This window comes from Orcinus orca, chromosome 9, assembly GCF_937001465.1.
Source record: "Orcinus orca chromosome 9, mOrcOrc1.1, whole genome shotgun sequence".
Lineage (NCBI taxonomy): Eukaryota > Metazoa > Chordata > Mammalia > Artiodactyla > Delphinidae > Orcinus > Orcinus orca.
Window position 1 is genome coordinate 34,703,235 of NC_064567.1, and position 24,000 is coordinate 34,727,234.

The 24,000-nt window shown below is 34.8% G+C and overlaps 1 protein-coding gene across 11 annotated transcripts in view; it reads right to left on the minus strand.

Annotated features, from left to right (window-relative positions):
• Positions 1-24,000, minus strand: part of FOXP2 (forkhead box P2) — a 547,197-nt gene that overhangs the window by 39,747 nt on the left and 483,450 nt on the right. For 9 of the 11 annotated variants that reach the window (XM_049715206.1, XM_049715210.1, XM_049715204.1 and 6 more), the window contains 5 exons: positions 23,723-23,911; positions 22,008-22,173; positions 10,204-10,417; positions 8,345-8,449; positions 799-886 (listed from right to left, as the gene is read on the minus strand). In XM_049715206.1, the coding sequence (XP_049571163.1) occupies positions 799-886; positions 8,345-8,449; positions 10,204-10,417; positions 22,008-22,173; positions 23,723-23,911 (762 nt within the window). The remainder of the gene's footprint in view (positions 1-798; positions 887-8,344; positions 8,450-10,203; positions 10,418-22,007; positions 22,174-23,722; positions 23,912-24,000) is intronic. The other 2 variants (XM_049715212.1, XM_049715209.1) reach the window with 1 other exon arrangement.

The window sequence follows — 24,000 nt, forward strand, 5'->3', positions numbered from 1 at the left end:
TGAATTTAAAACAATTTAAGACGTAGTAAAGTATGAAGACAAATAAATTGTATGTTTAATTAAATGAAACAAGGTATTGGTTTGATTGAGAAAAAATAATCTTAAGACGAAATGCTAGAGGAAGCCTTAGAGGGTTAGAAAAAATGTAGCAAGAATCATATTGTGGGTGATATAATTGTTTTATGATCAGTTTCATGAGTTCTATTTATTTTTGGCCAAATTCTGTTTCAATATTAACAGTAATGTTTTTTAACTTAAGTTAGCAGCATTTGATACAATACACATATTACCATCTGTGATATTGTAAATAATGTGCCATTACTCCAAGTCTTAAGGATTCTTGTAAGATCTTTAATTAAAAATACACTAGAGGTAGAAAAGGAAAAGATTTTATTTAGAGTATTAAATTACAGGCATGATACTGTAAAGGCTTTTTGCTATAATATAAAATCTCATGGAAAAAAACAAGATTAGCTCATGTAAAAACTGTCTCTGCAATAAAATTATACCCAACTGGGGGGTTGGGTCTAACCTTTCGTAGGGAAACTTAGATTTGACTCCTTTGGGATAGCCAAATGTATATGATATAGTCTAAAGGTTATATTAAGTCTAAGTGGTGAGTACATTAAACTACAACAATCCACCCTGAGGTTATCGATCATTGCTATCACTATAAACAATCTAAAACTCCTTGTATTTCTATGAGTCATTGTGTTAAAAGACACAGGATCTGCCCAGTACTCAATTTAACGACCAGAAGTCAGAGAAAGGAGTCCATTAAGGAAGGCTTTGACAAACCTGTATTTCTAACTGCTGCACCACCTGCATTTGCACTCGGCACTGGGCAGTGCTTCTGTCGTCCAATGCATGTTCGTTGTTAAGGTGCCTAAACAAACACAAAACACAAAACAGAATGTTAAGCCACGGCTATGTCAGTGGCATATGCTCCACTTAAAACCACTGAAGTTGTATTTCCTCCACAGTGGGAAAAAAGAACACTTTGAAACGATACCAGAAAAGTTAAATAGGCTGATGTGTTTAGTGCAAATTATTTACGCAACATAAAGAGACCCTTCAAATAGTAGAAAATGTCATTGTCTCTAAGCTTATCAGTTATTACAAAAAATATTTTCCCCAAACCATTTGCAGAATAATAGTAGAAATCACTAGATGAATTTCATATACTCATGCCATTTATTTTTAAAAAGGACACTTTATAAATACATGAACCAAAAGTAACTCTGAAGAGAACAAAGACAATTCTCTATTCCATTTTTGTTAAAACAGTTTGTGGTCCCTATGATGTTATTTAGTGAGCCATGTCTTATTTCACCAGGATGTGGTATGAATTATGTAAAGATGGCAAATTATCGTCCCATGGAAACATCAAATACTTATGAAGAATGATCACTTGTTATTACTAATAATTAAAGTGCATTGAAGATTCTGACAATCAGAAGTGTAAGATTGACATTTCATGTCTAGTGTCCTATTTGGGAGACATCTATTCTAATCTTTCAAAAAAGTAGGGAAAGATAAGACATTCTCATTATCTTACTCTAATCTTTATTATGTATTAGTCTATTATTATTTCATAATGTTTAAAAAGATCTCTTTAATGAGTGGTATGTTGATACATCAAAAGTAATTTAGTAGAGCAGCATCTCCAATGAACATGAACATATTCAATAATATGTACTTTGTAATATATCATTTATTTGCTGCCTCCTAAAATTAAAAAAGTCATCTTCAATTAATTTAATATCCTTTGGTGTGTCTATTTCACCAATGGGCAAACTAAGGCAGCAATTTAAGAGATGTTCTCATCAATGTATCTAAGAGAAATATTAAACCAAATATTTACAAAATTAAATAAGAATTTATATATTTCTCCATCTGGGCTCAAGTACCATTTAGAACGGTATAATAGTCTAAAAAGTTTAGTGCAGCCCTAATTTTACTAAAATTCATCAGAAATACTTTTGTGCCCATTCAAATGATTTACTTACGTTTCTTGAAATCGATAATGAAACAGAACAAATATATAGACAGACAAATATGTAACACATATAAAGAAGTAATTTACAAACATGTAGGTTTATTTGTTAGTAGATCTAGGTTCAGCAGGTAGAATTTGTGCGACTCTGCCTCATCCTTTGATAAATTAAATCAGTTTGTTTCAGTACCTCCTCACTGATCATGACAACAAAACCTCCGTGTATCTTAGCACAACTGTCATTCTTGGTTGAAGAGAGACTGTGGACTAAAATAGCAGGGTGTATCAGGTCAAGTTTAAGGTGTGTGGTTATAGCGCAGGAAAGGCACTTGTACTCCACCTGCCTGCTCTTAGACTGCCTCTGTTGGTTTGGTTAAGAAACTAACTGGAACGATACACACTACTATATATAAAATAGGTAATCAACAAGGACCTACTGTATAGCACCGGGAACTCTACTCAATACTCTGTAATAACCTATATGGGAAGAGAATCTGAAAAAGAATAGATATAGGTATAACTGAATCACTTTGCTGTACACCTGAAACTAACATGACATTGTAAATCAGCTATACTCCACTATAAAATAAAAATTTAAAAAATGATTTTCATAATAAAAAATTAGATAAAATGAACTGTAACAAGAACTAAAATTCACTCATGCTTTCTGAAAAGGAGGCACGGAATGTCAGAGTAAACGACAGGTTAGCTTATGACATTAAGTGTCACTTATTCCTAACAGGACAGTTACAAATTGTTTTTCAGGTCCTCCCCCCATTTTAATGAACAACGAGTCCATTTTCTATCAGTGTACTGCAATAGTAGTTGTACTCCTAAGGCTTGATCTCTTGAGGAACGCATGTATGTTTGTTCCACGGTCAGTCTAAATGCATATTTTTAAAAATGCTTCAGCCCTACACAAAGATTAGGGTGTAAATGGAGTAAGATAAGCAGAATACACAGCTCTGCAAGAAAAAGATATATTCAGTTTAACATGTTTATTTTTGCATGAAATTACTTTTTAAAAAGGTTTTTTGCACACTTGTTTACTTCTTAGGGATAATAATTATCCTATACTTAAAGAGCTAAAAAAAGTACAAAATGTTTGCATTATATACTTGGGTCTTAGAGACCGATTCAATTTATCTCTGCATCTTTTATTAGAATAGAGACTGTAGACTACAATAATAGCCAATGAGGTTTTGTCTTGATTGAATTTTTCAGTGGAACACAAAAGAACCTTGCCATTAAAATAGTCCTTTATTCTCCTGTATGAAGGGGAAAGGTTTTTAAAGTGTTGTGATGTTCAGTAATGAGCCTCTATCTAAATTATCATTGGTGACAAACTCACAAAGCACTTTTCGAGGACACATAGTTATGAAATGCCAGAGCTGCCACTTTCTTTCCTGTAATTATAGGCTAGCTTGCAGCCCTTCAATGATCATTTATAGAACAGCCTCCAGTGGATTACTGAGAACTTGAAAAACACATACATACCTCTGCCACATCTCCCTTCTCCTTTCCTCGCTATTGTTTACCAGTGATATGTAAAATAATAGTGCCTATTCATTCCCCCTACTTAATTATGCCAATCAAAGTACAGAAATAGTGTCCGGATATAAATACAATGCAATAAGACTAAATAAACAGGCTGCATATTAACAGTAAATTATGAATTTATGTATTTATGACTATTTTGTGCCCAAATTATTCTCTTTTATGTTTTTATAACTATCTCAGGTACTACATATTGCTGTTCAAAAATTCTCTATGATTTATAAATCAAGAATGAGATAATACAGAAAAATGAGAGGATTGGTAGATTTTCTCAGTCAGTGCCTAATTGCTGTTTCAAAATGCATATGCAAAGGGACATTTCATTAATCATTTAATCATGTCCCTTGCAGGAAGTTGGAACTAATGTTGCAAATACCCTTTTCATATGAATGCTCCATAATACTATCTTATGCATTTGATATATTGCCTATGTCATAAATTATAGCTGCTTCAAAAGGACCAAGTGGGGTTGTTATCCCTGAAGATGCTTGTTACAAAACCTTTATTAAGTTTCTTTTTTTACTTATTGCTAGTTCTATTTCACAGCTTCGTACTAGCCAACAATAATACTCTTTCTGATGGCAAAGGTCTGTAAATTACCCATGCAATCACTAACACCATTTCACAGGCCTGTTCTACTTCTACTGGTCTGCTAACAAGGCGATTACACACAAATTACTGAATGCCTATGAAATATTTAAATGCATTCTACTCTACTATGCATTAATAAGAGCAAAGCAAGCTCTGGAATTCTGGTTAGCTCCAGTCCCTAATGTCCCCTAATGAGCCTCTTACCGAGACTGCAGTTCAAACAGAGAGGTGAAGAAAAAATGCAAAGGGTGCCTTCAGAAAGGCAGCACTGAACAAACATTGTGTGAGCCAATTCTAATTTATGGGTCACTTTATAGGTATATTGATTTTTGTTTTCAAAATGGAATAAATGATGTGGTCAACTGACGTTCTTTCAAAACTGCACTGAATCTACGTGCTAGGTAAGGTAGTGCCCACTAGGAAAAAAAGTGTAAATAGGCAGTCAAATTCTTTCTAAAAACAATTAAGCAAGCGTTTCAGGAAGACAAAATGTAGGAAAGGATCTTTCCAATTTATTTAATGCACAGTTCTCTTTAATTAAGCTTTTAAGTTATGAATGCATGTGGTAACTTCAATTATATACACCCCAGATTAGCAATTCTATTTTAACCTCTAGATTTTTTTTCAAATTCATTTAAAGTTACAGCATTTTATAAGCTAAAAAGGGATCAGATTTAAATCCAAGTATGTCAGAGACTGTTTTAACAAAATGTTTCCCTTGCATATCACTGGTGTTTGATTTATTTTGCATCAAGCTTTTTACGTTTAAACACTGACAGGAGTTTAAATACAAAATGTTAGCTGTCACTATTCATTTAGCTGATTATGTGAGATGCCTTAGTTTTGAGAGATGGGGGCACTGTCACCAAAAGAAACAACATTCTGACAAGTTCAAAGAACGCCTTCTTGAGGTCATAATTTTGTAGCCATGCTGCCTAGTCAAAGACAAAGAAATAGACAATACACACTAAGTAAGAGCATAATTTTTAGAGTAGTCAGCTGCAAGAAAAAAGATAACACATTTCCATTAAATATTGTTTCTACTACCTTTTCTATTGCTCTTTATACAGTGTCAAACCTTAAAATTTTAGGCTTTGTAATAAACCTAATACATTTATGTTCGCCAACTAATTACTCCTTAATAGGCTGACATTTTATTGACACTAACCATTTTGCCATTCTTCAAAGAGTATTTCTATCTTTGTATCTCAGACCATGTTTTGTTTGCTGGCATCCGCACATGCAGGTTCAAGAACACTTGTCTGCCAAATTGAATGTTATGTTGTAAACCTTTTGGTTTAAGCTCTAAAAGTCAATCCATCTACATTCATGCTGACTTAGGGCCAATGGAATGATAATTAATTTTGCAGACAAACTACACTAAAATTTTGTTGGATATTATTACACTTTGACATTTATAAGACAGTAATGAAGAACTAGTATTAAATGCTTTTAGTGATCTAGTGAGATCTTCAATGAGTGGTCAGAAAAATGGTTAGCTTCTGTCAACACCTACTTCATAGTAATTCAAAAATTTTCCTAAACACCTTTTAGTCTAGACTTTCTTCTTATATATGTATATATGGCTAAGAATATATATGTTATTCATAAGCAACTGTCCTCTGGTGGATTTTCATTTGGTGCTGGGCAAAAACAGAGGAATTCTGCCAGTTTATTTGGGGATATAATGTGAGAAATGGAATTTGGGACTCAATATATTTTCTACTATCCTTTGCTATTAAACATATGTAGGGTAAATAGTAATATTGGATAGCTTCCTTTTATTTCAAACCAATGGATAAGCTGACTGATACAAAGTACAGCTCAAGCTGTACAATGTATTTCTAGTGCATTTTAGAAATAAAAATGCCACAATAATATTTTCTCAAACACCTTTTATAGTAAACACTGGGTACAAAATTTCTGGAGCATGGATAAACAAAAAACCTGAGAGCTAAAAACCTTTCACAGCTTTTTGACTTGCCTGACATTTTTCCCCCCAAGACTCTCAATCCTCTCCATTATTACAAAAGAAAAGCAAAATCTTCTTTCCAAGAAAATCTGTATTAGTGGTGATGCCTTCTTCGATTCACTTTCCACATAGACACTAAATCAACATTTTTTTCTGAATAACTGAAATTAATTTAATAAAACATTATTTTATTTCTCTTCAAATTTCCCACACCTTTTTAAGAAAAAGACAATACTAGTATGGAAATATGTCTAATATTTCATTTCAGTACAGTACACTGGCATTAGTTCTATCAACAGAATTTATCACAGATCTTTGACTTACAGAATCTAAGCATATCATAACAAAAATGGACTTAAAAAAAAGGCCTTAAAATCTACTGTCATTTGTTCTGTCATCCCTATGAAGTTAATGGGTTGGAAAAATGGTCAGTCTTTGGAAACAAAGTTGATATTTAATTGAAAGGAAATGCTTTTTTAATTGTAACTTCTTCAGTTTTTCAAAAATACTAACTTGAATATGAAAAAGACCCATGGAGGGTAAAATGAGAGTTCATATTTATAAGCTTGTTAGTAATAAAAATATGTATACAAATTTGAGATGAATAAAAATGCTCCTTTCCATGGGCCATAAAGGAAATCATACCGAAACAAAGACATGTATTTTTTTCTTAAAGCTTTATTTTGAATTTTGTCAAAAACAACAACTTAGAGCAATAAAATATTTGGTGACTGAGCTAGTCCTATGGCTTAAATTGCCATATACTGAAGAAATAGCAGCAATAGTCCTCTAAATAACCTTAACGATAAGGAATAATATAACATATTAATAAGGACTAACATATTCAAATGAAATATGAAATTAGTTCTTTAAAGAATTATATTCTTATATCCTGTCTTTATTTTAGCAAATGTTATTTTTCTTAGACAGGAAAACTTTAGCAAAGTTACTTAACATTTTAAGAGCTCTCTTTGCTTAGAACGGTCAAATCAGTTTCCTATCCAACAAAATGGTAGCTCACAACTGTTCAGGATAATAGGTGTGCAAATTTTCATTCAAGGCCATGTAGAAAATCCATAATAATATAGGAAGCATTTTTTTCTTTTAATTGGTCAGAAATAAAAATAGTTTAAAAAAATCCTTGTGGAAGTCTTACTGTAATTCAGTTATACAGTTATTATGATGCCAAGTACTTGTGCCTTGTTAAGGTGCTTTTGCTCTATACTCTGTAGTCTACCATTTGTAAACACATCTTTTTGATGTTTCTGCCAACATCCTGGCAACAAAGCAGTGCAATTTCAAATGAGCTAATTAACTTAATTGTTGATGAAGCATGAAACAGTTCATTCACCCTGTTAGCTGCTCCATGACAACATAAGAGTCTCAGCCTGTGAAGTTACTCATCTCCATAAACCTATCTGTAGCTCTCTGTTTAGATCTCTTGTATACTGAAATTGTGCGTGGAAAATGTTTCATGAAAGATGCATATTCTCATTTGAAAAAGAACCTCTTATGAATTAAAAAAATAAATTATCACTGTATGAAGAAATTAAGGATACACAAAGTTGATTTTAAGCTAGAGAAGCCATATAATCTATCATACAAACATAGGGCCATGTAAGTTTCTTTATGATTCTCAGGGCAACAAGTAACAACATGGAGAAAATAACAACTATCTTAAAATTTTAGTTACTATTAACTTTCAGTTTTTTATTCTTGCTGTTAAATAAATACATTAAATATTATTTAAAGTAAGAAATATAAAGTCTGCAATAAAAAATACACCTTTAAAATCTGTCTTTTGTTTAAATATATGTATGTGTATATATATAATATATATTATATATATATATATATATATATAAAATATGACTTCTCACATAATGTTACTGGAAATTTTTCTTGAAACCTTGAAATTTAAGTGAATCCAACAAACACGTCTTCCAGTTATTAATGACACTGCTATAGTAAGGCTACTTCTTTTTTCATTCATTCAAAAACTTTTATTGGATGATTTGTAAAATGTTCTCATGAAAAGGTAAAGAGGAAGAGTTAACCGTCTTAGCCTGACTTTGCTAATCTACTTGTTGGAACACACAGAAAACTTACAGTGTGCCTTATGATGGACCTTCACTTTCTTCCTTCAGCTTTCTTTTGTTCATTTACAACTATCTGCTTAAAACTCCCATACAATCCACTCCCTCCCCTAAAAAAAGTAAAAAACCTACTTTAAAAACTGTCCAAAGTCTTCACAAATGCTTTCACAGCCTGGCCATTTGCAAACTCCATGGCCGTAGAGAGTGTGAGAGGCCCCAGTCTCCTCATGTGATGAGCTGCAGCAAAAGAACATGGCATCAGATTGATCTCAAAAAGCCATAATCGTTGCAGGCTGCTAGCGCCTGTCAGGTTACGATCAGTGACAAACAGGTCAAAACAGGTCAATTCAGCTCAGAGCAGTCAGAAAAATTTAATCGTTCTATTGAATAGTTCAACTGCCAAGGCTAGATGATGTTCCAATTAGAGGAGAAATAGAGCCAAAGATGACTGTTAATAAACGATGAAAAACTAAGAGGACTGTATAATATCATATGCTAATCCTGCCACATGACCTTAACGTAACATTTACCTCTAAATAAAAATATATATATTCATATGTGGTCAAGTGAAAAAAACCTGTGTTTTTAAGAAAGTAATAGGAAAATCACCATAAGATTTTCGAAATGTTCTTTTTAGGGAAGATATGGACCTTTAGAATCATTTACATTGTTTAATATTTATGTGCGAACCATATATGTTTCTGCTAGTTACAGCTGATTTAAAAATTCTACTTTGGAACGGTATTCATTAGCTATCTCTTTCTATAATTATCCAAGACTTTTGATAAGTGAGTATTATATCAGATAGATCCTAGAGACATCAACCAACTTCTGAACTATATAATCATCAAATTACTCTCAATTAATACAACAGCGTGAAAGCATTCAAAGGCATACCATTTTATAATAATGAAAGCTAACAAGAAAAAAATTTTATGATACTTCTAGGAAGACAAAAAACATCACCAAACTATAGCATTATATCTTAAACTGTACTGTAATTATATGTACGTTTCTTTGAAAAAATATTTGCTTAGGGGAAAGGGTTTGTGGCAGCTAGGCAGGTATTCACATACATAACAGAACACTATTAATCCACTCCACTTAAATATGAATTTTACAGCTATATATCATATGAGACTAAGCCATTCTGTTAAGAAGTCCTACACTTATGCTTCATCTTTTAAAAAGATAGTTTTCATATTGAGCAATATTTTAGCTTCTATAGTTTATGTAAATTACATTAAAGGACCTGATTAGATAACGATATGCCTGCATAAATAGAACTAAATGGACAAAAAAGTACATGGGTGATCCTTTTACAAAGGCAGTTTTTACACAACTAAAATAAAACAGTAAGTTGAAAAATTACCTAATATAATGTACTCAGTGTTGGTAACTGAAATCAAATAATTTTTCTTTATGAGTATTGAGGCAAATTTATTCAGAAAGTTACCACCGTAATTTCATTTTTATTATATATTTATAATTCCATCATGCCACAACAATAAAAAAGGCAAACCAGATCTTCTATCTTCTGGTTTATTATACCTGTGTTTATATGTTTATGTATATCTATTCTCTGATTTGTAAGCACATGTTTGTAACATATATAAGGGGGATATATATGCATCTTTAATTATTTGAAACTGGTTAAGTTTTAAAATGGTAAAAATGTTCTCATTTCAGCAATCAGGTTAATCACAACATTTTAGCCATAAAAATATATTGACACAATAATTCTGCATGCACTTATTAACAAATAACTTTCTTCAGTAAATTCCCCACTCTATCCATTAAACTGCTGGTATATGAACTGCTTTTTTTCTAATGAAAATGATATAAATACAAATAATCTAAAGGTTTCTATCTATTTAATTAGTTGTTCTACACATTCTGCCCCTGTTAAGTATAAATCATTATTTTTAGTTTCACAAATGGTGAAAGTAAAGTTTGGTGATATGTAACAGAATGTATCTCCTGAGATTTACCTGTCTCGCCTTGCATTTAGAACTGAAGACTGTCCATTCACCATGGAGTGATGGGTTATTGGTGGTGACGCTTTGGAAGCGGTGGGGGAGGTAGTCGAGGAGGAATTGTTAGTAGTGAGGTCTAGCCCTCCATGCTTAATGCCGTTGTCTTCCATACTGTGAACTCCAGTCACTTCTTTCCATAACTGCTGAATCTCAGCAGGACTTAAGCCAGCTATAAAGTGAAAGAAAGCCCCACTAATATAACAAAGTAAATTTCATATAATGAGCTTAGTATTATCACTGGATTAAGGCCAACCACAAAAGTGATGTTACCAGAATTATTAATATATGATAATAAACCACTTTATACCATCAGCACTATCGTTTCCTCTTCAATAATCAGTTATTTGTTAAAGACTACCAATTCAAGAACAGTACTAGAAATAATAGTATTGGGAATAATATCAAGGATCAGTAGAAAAAAACACAGCAAGTTCCATTTGAAAATTAAACTATTCAACTTTTAACTTTTTAACTAACTTTATTCAAGCTTTTACTTATTGCTAGTATGAAGTTTTTATCAGTGAGGAACTGAAAGAACATTTGGAAATAACACATATCAAAAGAAATGAAAAAAGAAGTAAGGTGGGAAACACAAATGTCAGGGGAAAACAGCAAACATTCAAGTCAAAAGAAAAATAGATTTGACAATTATCTAGTTATTTTGATCTTTCTCAGAATGGCCAAGGAAATAACTGAATTTCATTTTGAGGTCCTGAATAAGCCAATATTCTAACTTACATGGATCAATTAAGCAGATAATATCTAAATTTCTCCTTCATTTTATGACTGATAGAATAAATCAACTACTCATTTTAAACAAATTCCTGGCTCAGATTATGCAAATTTACCTGACTTATGATGAATGAAAATAGAAAAGCTAGGTACAATACTTTAGCTTTTCACTGTAATTTTGAAATAAGGAATTGAGAGACTGTTATTTACAGTATTTGACCTACAAAACATTACTTATATATGCCAATTTCTGTGCCTTCATATATTCTTTATATACCTTATGCTCCTTAATCCTTACTATAGTCCAATGGAGCTGACACTTTTATTGTAACCAATTTATTTACAGATAAGGAAGCAAAGAGGGAGAGAGGTTCAAAAATATATCTAAGGTCACAAAGCTTATGTGTGATAAAGCTGGGATTTCAATCCAGGCAGTCTGACTTGAATGCCTTTGCTCCTAAAATATTTTATTAAAAATATGAAAACTGCTGAATAAAGATATACAGGAGGAAATGTACTTGTAATTATAATTGCTATCATTTATTGAGCATCTACTATATTCTGGCGCTTTACATTCATAATCTAAATTAACCTCACCTGACATTAGGAATCATTACATTTTATTGATGAGGGCATGGAGGCTCAGAAAGATTAAATGTGTTTCCCCAGTCACTAAGCTCATAACCAGTGGACAGAATTCAAACATGATGCCCTGTGGGTCCAAAATCTATGTTTTATATTACTGTGTTCATCTACAATATCTGATATAAGGATGGAAATGCTAATCAAACTTCCCCTGCCCCTCCCCCCCACATCAGATGCTCTAGTGATGCTGATCAGTTGAGAGCTGCATGAGAGTGAAGTGGCTTGGAATAGGCAGGGGAGACTGGGGAAAGATAACAGAGTACGATGGTGAGGAGAACTCTCTCACCCCTACCCCTGCAAGTGGAAAAAATCATTGATCTAGACATAGTGGTAAGTAGCCCAGAGCAACAGAAGAATTCTCACTGTTCCAAACATAATTTCTGGTCAAATTATTCGTCACAGTGGAAACCTTAAACCGCTATGCCTATCACAATTTCAAACAGACAGTGTTACTGAAAGCTACCATTCTGGTGATTCTGGCTCCTCACGATTTTAAGACATGGCCTGAGACTAAAGACAAGACAGGGTAACTCAGATTCCCAAAGTTATTAAAAGCTGTTTTTTCTAAAAAGAAGAGGATGGGTTAATAAAGAAAGGTATTTCTGTTACATAGGAAATAATTTCTATATAAAGATTGCTTTAATTCTAGCTTTAACCTGGGATACTGAAACTTTTCTGACCATGACTTTTTGTTACCTGGCTGCATGTATTATGTGTCCTAACAGCAAAACTCCACGAGTAAATCCTTTTCTGTGAGAGCATCAACACATCCTCTGCATCAGAACTCTCTGCTGCCTCTCCGCTCCACCGTCAGCTCTTGCCTGGACCACTGCTATAGCTTCCTGACTGTCTTCCTGTTTTCACCTTGGCTTTGGCTAATTTACTTTTCATCTATCAGCCCAAAGTTATCTCTCTTAAGGTAAATGAGGCCACGGCACTTCCCCAGCAAACCCTCCAATGGCTTTTCAGCCTCCAATGGCTTTGAACTTAGAGACAAAAAAAAAACAACAAAACTTACCATGGCCCATGAGGTGCTGGCAGTTATCATTTGGTTCCGGCCTGTCTCTCTGACCTCATCCATCGCTGTCTCTCTCTGTTTCATTCTGTTATACTAGCCTTCTGCTCTTTCTCGAATGCATCAAACATTTGCTCCCTTTCGAGCTTTCCTCTGGCGGCCCTCACAGCCTAGGCCCCTCTGGTTGCAAATCTTCTCACGAGTTCTTCCCTCCCTTCTCTCAGGTGGTTCAAGGGTCACCTCCTGTGAGAGTTCTCTGTCCACACTTATCAACCATTGCCCCTCCCCACCTGCCTTTTATCGTGCCCTTCCACCTCACCCTACTTTATTTTTCTTTAGGGCATTTATCGGCCCCTAAACTATATTATTTATTTGCTTTACAGTCTCCCTCCACCATTTTCTAAGAGCAGGGATTTCTTATTTTACTTATTTTATAGACCCCCCAGTGCCTAGAACAGTGCCTGGTATGTGCTCAAGAAATAGTTGTTGATTTAATTGATTAAAACGGGTTCATACAGTTCTCGAAGACATATTGGTTTGCACACGGAAGTTCTGTGACTCTTAAAGGTCACACTATTTATAACCATTGCTCTCCTATAAGGCCAATGTCTAAAGAATTATAAATGGTACTAGTTGATTCTAACAGGCTGAGTGGCTAATAACATTTTATATTTTGGCTAAAGACTCTTAGATGTTTTTTGAAACTATACCAGTTAAAGATGTTATTAATAATTTAGTTTTTGGATTTTATTAATAATTTAGTTAACCTAAGTATCCACTTCCCTTCTAAAAGTAGAAATCCATTATACTATTCATTTGCCTTGAAAATTAGTGGTATCACCATGATATCACAATGATAGGGTGACAAACAGTAGGTACATAAACATTTGATAAATAAATAACCTGCTCACCATCCAAATAACGATCCTTAATTAAAAGAATATTTTAAAAATATTAAATATTTATATATTTTAAATATATAATTTTAACTATTTTAAATAAGGGACAGAGAATAAATAATGTCAAAAAGAGATTCCTGTTAGTGAAACTAGCTCCCCAGAGCATCTACATATTAGAATCACTTGGGGATCTTTTAAAATTTCCAGTGCCGTGACCATAGCCCCAACAAATCAAATCACAATTTCTAGTAGCTTTTGAAGCTCCACAGATGATTCCAATGTACAAATAATTTGGGGGGAATTTTTTTTTAAGTAAACTATTACATTGCCCATGAGACAAAGTTTTCGCATCAACTTGCTTAGCTATTTTCTATGGATACAAAACTATTTATGAAAATGAAACAACTAGCCAATCCATTTTGCAGCATTTTGAAAGTTTGGGGAGTTTTTTATGTTTTGATGTTAGGCAAGAAGTAATTTACTTTTTCAGGCAGTAACTGTGTTCTATGGAACAGTACTCTCGAAATGCTGTTAGTCTAAGATATCTCAGAAGTCTGTTGTTTCCATCTTGGAGACCCGTGGTTCATGTTAGCAAGTAAAACAGTTCTGAGATATCTGTCTAGTAACAAAGAAAACTTGAGTCTCTTTCTTTAACTCAGTGTTTTGCAAATATGTTTGAAGGAAAAAAAACTAACTCAACAAATTCTTTTTACAATTACACTAATTTATTTCAGTTTCAAATACCAGGTATAGGCTTAGGATTCAAGTGATCTCCAACCCAGGCCCCTTCCCTGAATTGCAGGCTGCCTATCTGGCATCTCCACATAACCCTAACAAATTCTCAATTCTTACATGTCCAAAACTAAGCTCCTGTTTTTTCAGCTCCTCTGACCCCAACTCACTCCTCTAGCAGGTTTCTTTGTCCATTTTATTTAACAGATACTTATATAGTGCTTCTCATATGCCAGTTACTTTTCCAAAGGCTTCATACATAGTAACTATGTAATGCCCAAACCACTATTATTGTTTTTATTATTACCATCACTATTTTCATTTTAGAGATGAGGACACTGAGGCACAGAAAAGTTAAGTAAGTTTTGCTCAAGAGCTAATACATGGCCGAGTTCCCCTCACATTTTCAGGTCATTACTCACAGAGCCCCTTCCCAGGACTCCTTCCCTGGCTACCTTGTCTACAAGTTCAACTCCTCCCATCTCCTGTGGTTGCTTAATTTTTTCCTATCCTTGCTTTTTAATTTTTCTCCTTAGCAGTTACCACTATATATTTTACTTGACTTATTTGTTGTCTGTCTTCTACAGTCTGTCTTGTTACATTTTTTACACTAAAATGTAAGTTTTATGATGGCAGAGTTTGCTGTCTGTTTTCATCATGGCTTTATTCCCAGCGCCTATATGAGTGCCTGCCGTGAGTAAACACTCAATGAATGTTACTTAATAGAGCTGTTCAGGGACTTCCCTGGTGGCTCAGTGGTTAAGAATCCGCCTGCCAACGCAGGAGACATGGGTCTGAGCCCTGGTCCAGGAAGATCCCACATGCGGTGGAGCAACTAAGCCCATGCGCCACAACTACTGAGCCTGTGCTCTAGAGCCTGTGAGCCACAACTACTGAGCCCGCATGCCACAACTACTGAAGCCTGCGCACCTGGAGCCCATGCTCCGCAATGAGAAAGCCACCACAATGAGAAGCCTGCGCACCGCAATGTGGAGTAGCCCCGGCTTGCCACAACTAGAGAAAAGCCCACACGCAGCAAGGAAGCCCCAACACAGCCATAAATAAATAAATAAATAAAAGAGCTGTTCAGTGGACCAGAACACTAGTGTAGTGGCAAGCACAATCCGGGAATCAGTGGACTAGAGTATCACAGAATAATAGTCAACTTAAAATCTTAAGTGAAGATTATTCATTTTTCGTTTAAAACATATTTCAAGGAAATATACATATAATACCACTGCTGAAAAGTTTTATAATTTCATAATTTAAAAATTCCGTGCCCACAAAAAATTGAGAAACCCTGTTCTACTTTTGTATGGTGACTTGGCTTCATTCACTGCCAGGACTACAAATAAGCATTAAAAAGTTTCTTTTTGCAGGGCTTCCCTGGTGGCAGAGTGGTTGAGAGTCCGCCTGCCGATGCAGAGAACACGGGTTCGTGCCCCGGTCTGGGAAGATCCCACATGCCGTGGAGCGGCTGGGCCCGTGAGCCATGGCCGCTGAGCCTGCGCGTCCAGAGCCTGTGCTCCGCAACGGGAGAGGCCAGAACAGTGAGATGCCCATGTACCGCAAAAAAAAAAAAAAAAAAAAAAAGTTTCTTTTTCCAGGAGTTGAGAGAATAAAAAGAAGAATTCCTAATCAAATTGCATATAATATGACAGATAAAGCAATTAAATAACAATTCTTTATTTCTAGAGTTAGAGTTTGCAGAGTACTGGGTGCCAAGCACTGTGCTAAGAATTAATGAAAATTTTATCATTCATATCTAGATTATACATTCTTGGGGCATACAAGGGGTAAAAGTTTCACGTATTGGTAAAAATTACATGAGCATCTTTTTCACACTCAGAAATAAACGATCCTTTCCACGTCCTTTTATTTTTTACATCCAGTAATTACTTTTTAATATTAAGTAAATAATTTTAATATAGTATGATATAAAGTCAGTCTACTGTGAATTTTTAATTAATTTATTTTCTAGGGTTAGTTACAATTAAAAGTAATAAAAGTGAATTTTGGTAAAAGTATTTGTATTATTCACATATTTTATTGAATGATTTGATATTCAATACTTGAAAGTATTGAAATATTATCATTAATTTTCACTTTTCACCTTAAATTTTAATTTTGAAAAACTAGTATACACGCATGGCTAAAATAATTGAATCACAGGGAAGGGTATGCATTGTAAAATTAAATTTCCCTACCAGCTCTGACCTCTGGGTCCCCAGTACCTCTCCAGTGGCAACCATTATTCCAGTTTCTGAGCTACCTTCAGAAAGCCAAGTGTTCATTTATAATTTGCCAAACCTAACATCTTATTGATCTGTATTTGACTAGGGGCTTACTATAACCTGTACGTAAAATGCCCATCTTTAAAATGTACTTTCAATGACAGGTGTACCTAATACACATTTCGTCCAAATGCTGAATTACAAGAAGTAAAAATAGCTATTTGGCTGAAACTGAGACCAAAGGCAAATATCTCCACCAAGGAAAGAATTTCTGGGATACAGGAATATATCTGATATAAAAAAATTCCTGCTATGATTTTACTCTGAAAATTTTTACAGGCTACATTTTTACAGTTTGATATTCTATTACAAAAACAATGACTTCTTATTTTTCTTGATCATGACATTTTAATGTGGCAAAGTTGACGTTTTCCTTTTAAGTCTTCCCTCAACACATAAAGAATTGACAAATAGAACTTTTTTTTTTAAGACAGATGGCCTAAATGGCATTAAACCTATTTTAATATACGTATGTTAGTATACTAAACAATTCTACAACAATTAGAATTATGACATAATTTAATCTCCCTCTTCCTATCTCATTTAAATTTTCTCAACAACTAACTCAACATATTTTTAATATCTCCCTATGTATTTATTTATCCCTAAGTTAGTTTTTATGCATAACAGCATTCACAAGTAACTTTGCAAAGTTTTACTCCGACTATAATAAATGTACCTTCAAACTTTAGCTCATTGATGTTGTTTTCAGCATGTAAAACCCCAAAGGAGATTTTCCTAAATTACAAATAGAAGATTTACTGGTATTTGAAAGGGAATACTAAAATGGTAACAATAATTCTGCATGACGTACATTGTTCTTAGTGCTGGTGCTGTTACCCTGATTAGATATATGTTCTATGTAAGCCCATGATCACAGATTAAGCAAAAAAATCAAGGATGCCAGAGTGGTGCTGAAGTAGCCATTTGGCTATTTAGATTTCCATAAGCAAAGCATGAAGTCCAAGCCAAATAGCTGACTTTGGCTGAATACTGATGCCAAAGAAAAACTTCAGCACAGTCCTAACTCAGCATGAAGGACATTATTATATTTTATTTAAAAAGATATCATTTTCTTTATTGTTCAACAGATTCCAAGCTCATCTAGTTCTACAAGGTGTTAGTTTAAAACAGGACTGGCTGGTTACCTAGCATTCCCTGTTTGGTCTTTCAGATTGGTAATGAAAATGGTTGTTTTAGATAGCTTCTACAAATTCAAAAATATTTTAAAAGTTGGAATTAAACATATATACACATATACAAATATATATGTGTGTGTGTGTGTGTATATATCCCTATAGTAATACTAAACCTATGAATATATTGCGTATTGGGATACACTGACTTCTATCTTATATCAAAAACATATCAAAGTTTAAAGTGCATGTCACAATAATTTCCTATTTTTTAACCTGTAGACAGTGGTACTGAGTCACGAAAATATGTCACTAATTAATTACTAGTTGATATTTAAAGTACACATTATATCAAATAGCTTTATAATCAGTATTTTATTCAAGATTGATTTACAAATCCATCCTTTTTTGACTTCTGTATACCTACAGTCACTCTATATACATACTTAGAGATCGTAATTTAATTGCCTATTTCACATTAAAATCCAATATTATAGTAATGTTCCTGATGACTTAAAATGCTTAATATTTAAAATGCCTTACTTTAAAATGATAAAATACATTACATCATTTTGCAATATAGAGAAAAATGTCTGTAAATCTCCTTATCAAAATTATAATTTTGTTACATCTATCTGATTCTCATGCACATATTTTTATACAGTTGAAAGAAACTGTAACTTTAAAAGTAGTCTGAGCAAGCTGTGTTAAATCATGGGGTAAGTATTGCAAATATGGCATATTTTTAAAGATACAGTGAGAATATCATCACTGCGTGTTAATCCTGCTTGGTTTTCACATGGCTATTATTTGTAGCTAATCAGCCAACCAAAAACCTGAGGCAAAGTGAACTGAAAATTGATAAAAAAAAAATATTAATTGTCCAAAATAACCAGTAACTGAGGCAGAAATGATTCAGTGCTTACATTATTTAACAATTATTTCTTCACTTTCTCCCACTCTGAGATTCCAGAAGAGTACTATGAACTTATGTTCCTTTACTGTCACTGGTTTATAACACATTCCACCTGTGTTGGGCTGATGGGACTCTCCACAATGGCACTTTTCACACATTCATCTAAACAGCTGAAAACACAATGATGACTTCCATCTTTTTTGTTTGGACCTAGAGATTATCATACTAAGTGAAGTAAGCCAGACAGAGAAAGACAAGTATACGATATCACTTATATGTGGAATCTAAAAATAAAAAATGATACAAATGAACTTCTATACAAAACAGAAATAAACCCACAGACACAGAAAACAAATCTATTGTTACCAAAGCGGAAAAGTGGTGGGTAGGGATAAATTAGGAGTTTGGGATTAACATATACACACTACTACACATAAAATAGATAACCAGCAAGGACCTACTGTATAGTACAGCGAACTATACTCAATATTTTGTAATAACCTGTAAGGGAAAAGAATCTAAAAAAGAATATATATATATATATATATATATATATATATACACCTGAATCACTTTGCTGTACACCTGAAACTAACACAACATTGTAAATCAACTACACTTCAATTAAGAATGTTTCTTAAAAAATACACTTTCTGCTCAAACCCAGATATGTTTTCAGATTTACTTCCTTTCCCTCAACGTTCTCCATTCTGTGAGTTTTATTTCTCATATATCTTACAGAGAATACAAATAGAAGAAAGTAAGTGGTGATCATTTTGTTGGGTAGAGAAATAGCGAATCACTACGTTGTGCAGATCAGGAACTAACCCAGTGTTGTAGGTCAATCATTTCATGATGTATGTAAGTCAAATCATTATGCTGCACCCCTTAAAGTTATACAGTGCTGTATGTAAACTATATCTCAATAAAACTGGAAGGAAAAAAACAAATAGAAGAAAAAAAAGGAAGATAATGCTATCAAAAGAAAGCTCAGAAATTAGAGAAAGTTTTCATTTGAACACTATTAGAATGGTTATATCATAATGAATATTCTTGTTCGCAAGATATTTCTATGCTTGTTTTGGAAGAATGCAGTTTAACAAATATATTTTAGATAATTACATCTTGTTTCTACGAACATCTATTTTAAACATTCTTGAAATGTTTGTTTGAATGGTTTTACTCAAATAAAATTATATTTCCCTATTGAGGAGAAAAAAACACCCAGATCCCAACTATAGACTTTATTTAAATTTTACTAAGAAAATCAATGACATAAATTTATTGCTTCTGTTTTAGTACAGTTTCTATGAAAGAAATCTATATTTATGTTGAACTAATTTATAAACATTTTTATTTTTTAAACCTTATTTCTTTCTTTGTCCTCAAGTTGTATTTATTTTTCCATAAAAACAACTATTTGTGAATAGAACATTCACTGCTGTGGTGACACTATGGTTTATTCCAATTCTCTTTGGAATGACACAGAAAAGTGGGTTTATTGCCTTGTTTTTCTTCCACTTTTTTTTTTTTTTTTTTTTTTTGCGGTATGCGGGCCTCTCCCTGTTGTGGCCTCTCCTGTTGCGGAGCACAGGCTCTCGATGCACAGGTTCAGCGGCCATGGCTCACGGGCCCAGCCACTCGGCGGCATGTGGGATCTTCCTGGACCGGGGCACGAATCCGTGTCCCCTGCATCGGCAGGCGGACTCTCAACCACTGCGCCACCAGGGAAGCCCCTTCTTTCACTATTTAAACTTTATCTTTCTTGATTTCCTAGGAGTGATTCAGTCAGGTGAATTAGAGGATCTGAAGTCAAATGAAAGAGGAATTCTGGGAAAAATAAGCCATGGAGACAGTAATTTGATAAATAAAAAGAAAAACATTTACCACAATATTTATAATTTAATGTGCCCAAAATAATAATTATGTGTATTTAAAAGACTCTTTTATTAACCTAATTATAATTTTTGTATATTTAATTGTTCTTGATTTTCTTCAGTGTATCCTATAGAGTCAGAAAAATGCACAGCAAGTACTAGTGCAATGTGAGCCCCTCTGGAACAAATATAAGTGACTTGAATGAAAGTTCACTTGGATTAAAGTTGTTCCAACAAAATCCAAATGGAAATTAGAATATGCTTTTAGGATGTTTATGGATACATGACTTTTACCTGTATTGAGAATTTTAGCACACGAAGAATGATTCTGTTTACCATTCTATTTCCTTTTTTTTTTTTACTTAGAACTCTTTCCATTTCCCAAAAGTTGACTCAAATAATGAATATATACAATTGTATATTTGTATGGTATTGTATTATTGAATTATCAAAGTACATCCGAAGCTTTCTTATCAGAAAAACAAGAATACAATTGCCAGCTTTCTAAAGCTGTAATTCACAATACAGTACATGTATACGCAATATCCTTTTAGAGAAAGGAGGATCAATATGGTCCCAGGATGCATGATGAGGTCCCCCAAAGCATAACTGGGACTATTCTCTGTAGAAATACATAAAGATTAGGATACGTGAAGATTAGGAGCGTCTATCTTTTTCTTATCAGTTGTCCACCAAAACTCCTATCAGCTCACTTATGTTAAATGGAGTGTTGTTAGCCTTCCCACTAATCCTATTCCCTGCAGATCTTCAGTGTGTATTCAATAGCTTGAATTCAGTAGCTTGAATTGTGTTGCCCTTATACATTTTCTTCCATAAGACTAATAAATACACATTTAATATCTAACAAAGCACTTGAAAGCGGTTTACTGCACACTTAAAAAGCAATGTGGAGTAAAATTCTGAGTCTCAAGAAAAAGGGGCATGCAACCATGTTAACAGTCATTTCTTTTTTTAATTTTTATTTTATATTGGAGTAGAGTTGAATTACAATGTGTGTTACTTTCAGGTGTACAGCAAAGTGATTCAGTTATACATATACATGTATCTATTCTTTTTCAGATTCTTTTCCCATACAGGTTATTGCAGAATACTGAGTAGAGTTCCCTATGCTATATAGCAGGTCCTTTTTGGTTATCTATTCTATACATAGTAGAATGTATATGTTAATCCCAAACTCCAAACTTCTACTAACTTTGGGTTTTGTTTGTTCTTCTTTGTCTAGTTGCTTCAGTTGTAAGGTTAGGTTGTTTACTTGAGATGTTTCTTGCTTCCTGAGGTAGGACTGTATTGCTATAAACTTCCCTCTTAGAACTGCTTTTGCTGCGTCCCAAAGGTTTTGGATCGTCGTGTTTTCATTTTCATAACAATCATGCTTTAATAATAAACATAAAGGTTATAAAAATGAAAGTTCTCAAGGTGTAAGGTAGACAGGCTACACAGTGGCAGCAAGTGCAAGCTGAGAAATGGAGCGTGCGCGGCGGTTTGTATGTACCTTGAGGCAGCGACTGGACAGGAAGGGCCGCCTGGCCAGGTGGGATGGAGATGAGTCCCTGACGCTGAAGGCTGAGCAGATGCTGCTGCTGCTGGAGTTGCTGCATCTGGAGGAGCTGCTGCTGGAAGACAAGCTGCTGGGCCGCCAACTGCTGCTGCTGCTGCTGCTGGTGTCAGAAAACCCAACCCAGTGAGCGAATGGACGGCAGAGACTAGGGTCTGTGCAAACAGCCCTCCTACAGCGATACGTAAGCTTCTTTCATCGCCCCGGTACGTTTGTGAACGGTCATCCCATTGTCAAAGCTCAAGGGCAGAATGTGAGCAAACTCTAGATTTTCAGTTGCTTTTCTTTCAAATATTAACACAGCAACAGAGAACCAAGGAACTTGCACTGAAAGGGGATGGAACAAGGTCTAGAGAAAGTGTGTCACGAAAGTTCAGACTTCTTAAAAATAGGCTTATTGCAGATGATAGAAAATTTACTTAGACTCAAAGAATGACACTTTACGGAAACAGTCAACCTCAACAACACTTTTGTTTTTTTTCCAACTGAATAAGTTTGATCTGCAGAAGTCCATGACCGTGGTCTCTAGTGACCTATTAGTAAACTGGGATGTAGCCTTCATAGGACAGGCTTGTTAGCTCTCTCTCTTCCTCTTCTCTCTTATTGGAATATATGAAAGGTAGAATTATGTTCAAGGCCAAAAAAAGTGCCCCTTACTGGAAGGAAAAGTGTAAGTTCCCATTTTGTGAGGCATTACAAGACAAAGCAGACTTCTTTTGGACTCGGGAGGGTATGAGAAGGCAGTCACACTTCAGAGAAAGACAAGCTGCTGTGAAAGACCTTTCCTTTTTAGTTTGGGGAAAAGAGAAACTTCTGATGCGCTCACTGGAAAACAGACTGCATAACGGAGCAAGTCATGTGGATTGCCCAAAGCCTCCGGAGAAATAAGGGAGCAATTTCTATTCTGTAGTTGATGGCTGTCTGAAATTCTATTCACAAATCCAAACAGAAACAAAGCCTCAGGGGGTCAAAACTGTTTCCTGTACGTTTGCATAATGGGCAGCTTGAAGACAACGGCTCTGTTACCTGCTGATCAATTTAACTACTTCAACTGTTTTGTTTGTATTGTGTTTATATTTGATGCAGTTTGCTGACAAGCACAAGCTAGGCCTGAGAAGCCAGCTTGTCAGTTTGATTTATGAGCATATCAAACTGGAACTTTCTACTCGCCACTCCAAACCTACAGTAGCAGTTCATTAATCAGGGGCCTGTGACTTTGAAATCTGGGCTCAACCACTTTCTCCCTGGCTTCCCCTCCCCACCCCCAACTCCCAACCACGGGCTCAATTTGCATGCCTGTCCTCTGAGCTGCACCACTGAGAAAGATAAGGTTCCCTCAACCAACTTCGGTTCTCGGGTGGATACGAGATAATCAGTACTTTGTCCACCACACAGCTTGCTCTTTGTACACTGTGATTCATTAGTGAACAGGAGACGACAGCAGCATTGGATCGTAACTCTCAAGTCCCACGCTGCAAAAAAAGTAGAGCAGGAGAGCTCTCCTGTTACTGTTATAAAGCTCAGTACAAATGTAGCATAATGCGTCTTGGACAGCAAGAGCCTGGTGATAGGAGGGTCTAACACTGCCCTGGCCTCCGAGGGCCCCTCCCAGCCTCGCCCTCCTCTGCGTGGGAGAGCCGGCCAGATCCTACCTCTTTCGCTTGCTTTCCGGGATGCTGCTGCTGCTGCTGTTGTTGCTGCTGCTGTTGCTGCTGCTGCTGTTGCTGCTGCTGCTGCTGTTGCTGCTGCTGCTGTTGCTGCTGCTGCTGCTGTTGCTGCTGCTGCAAAAGCTGAAGATGTAACTGCTCTTGCTGTTTCTTGTAAAACTCTTGTAGTTGTTGCTGAATAAACCATTTTGACTTTAATAAATAAAGGCAAAAGTTGCATGTATTATAAACCTCCTAAACTCCTCTAGACTGGCACAGGGTCG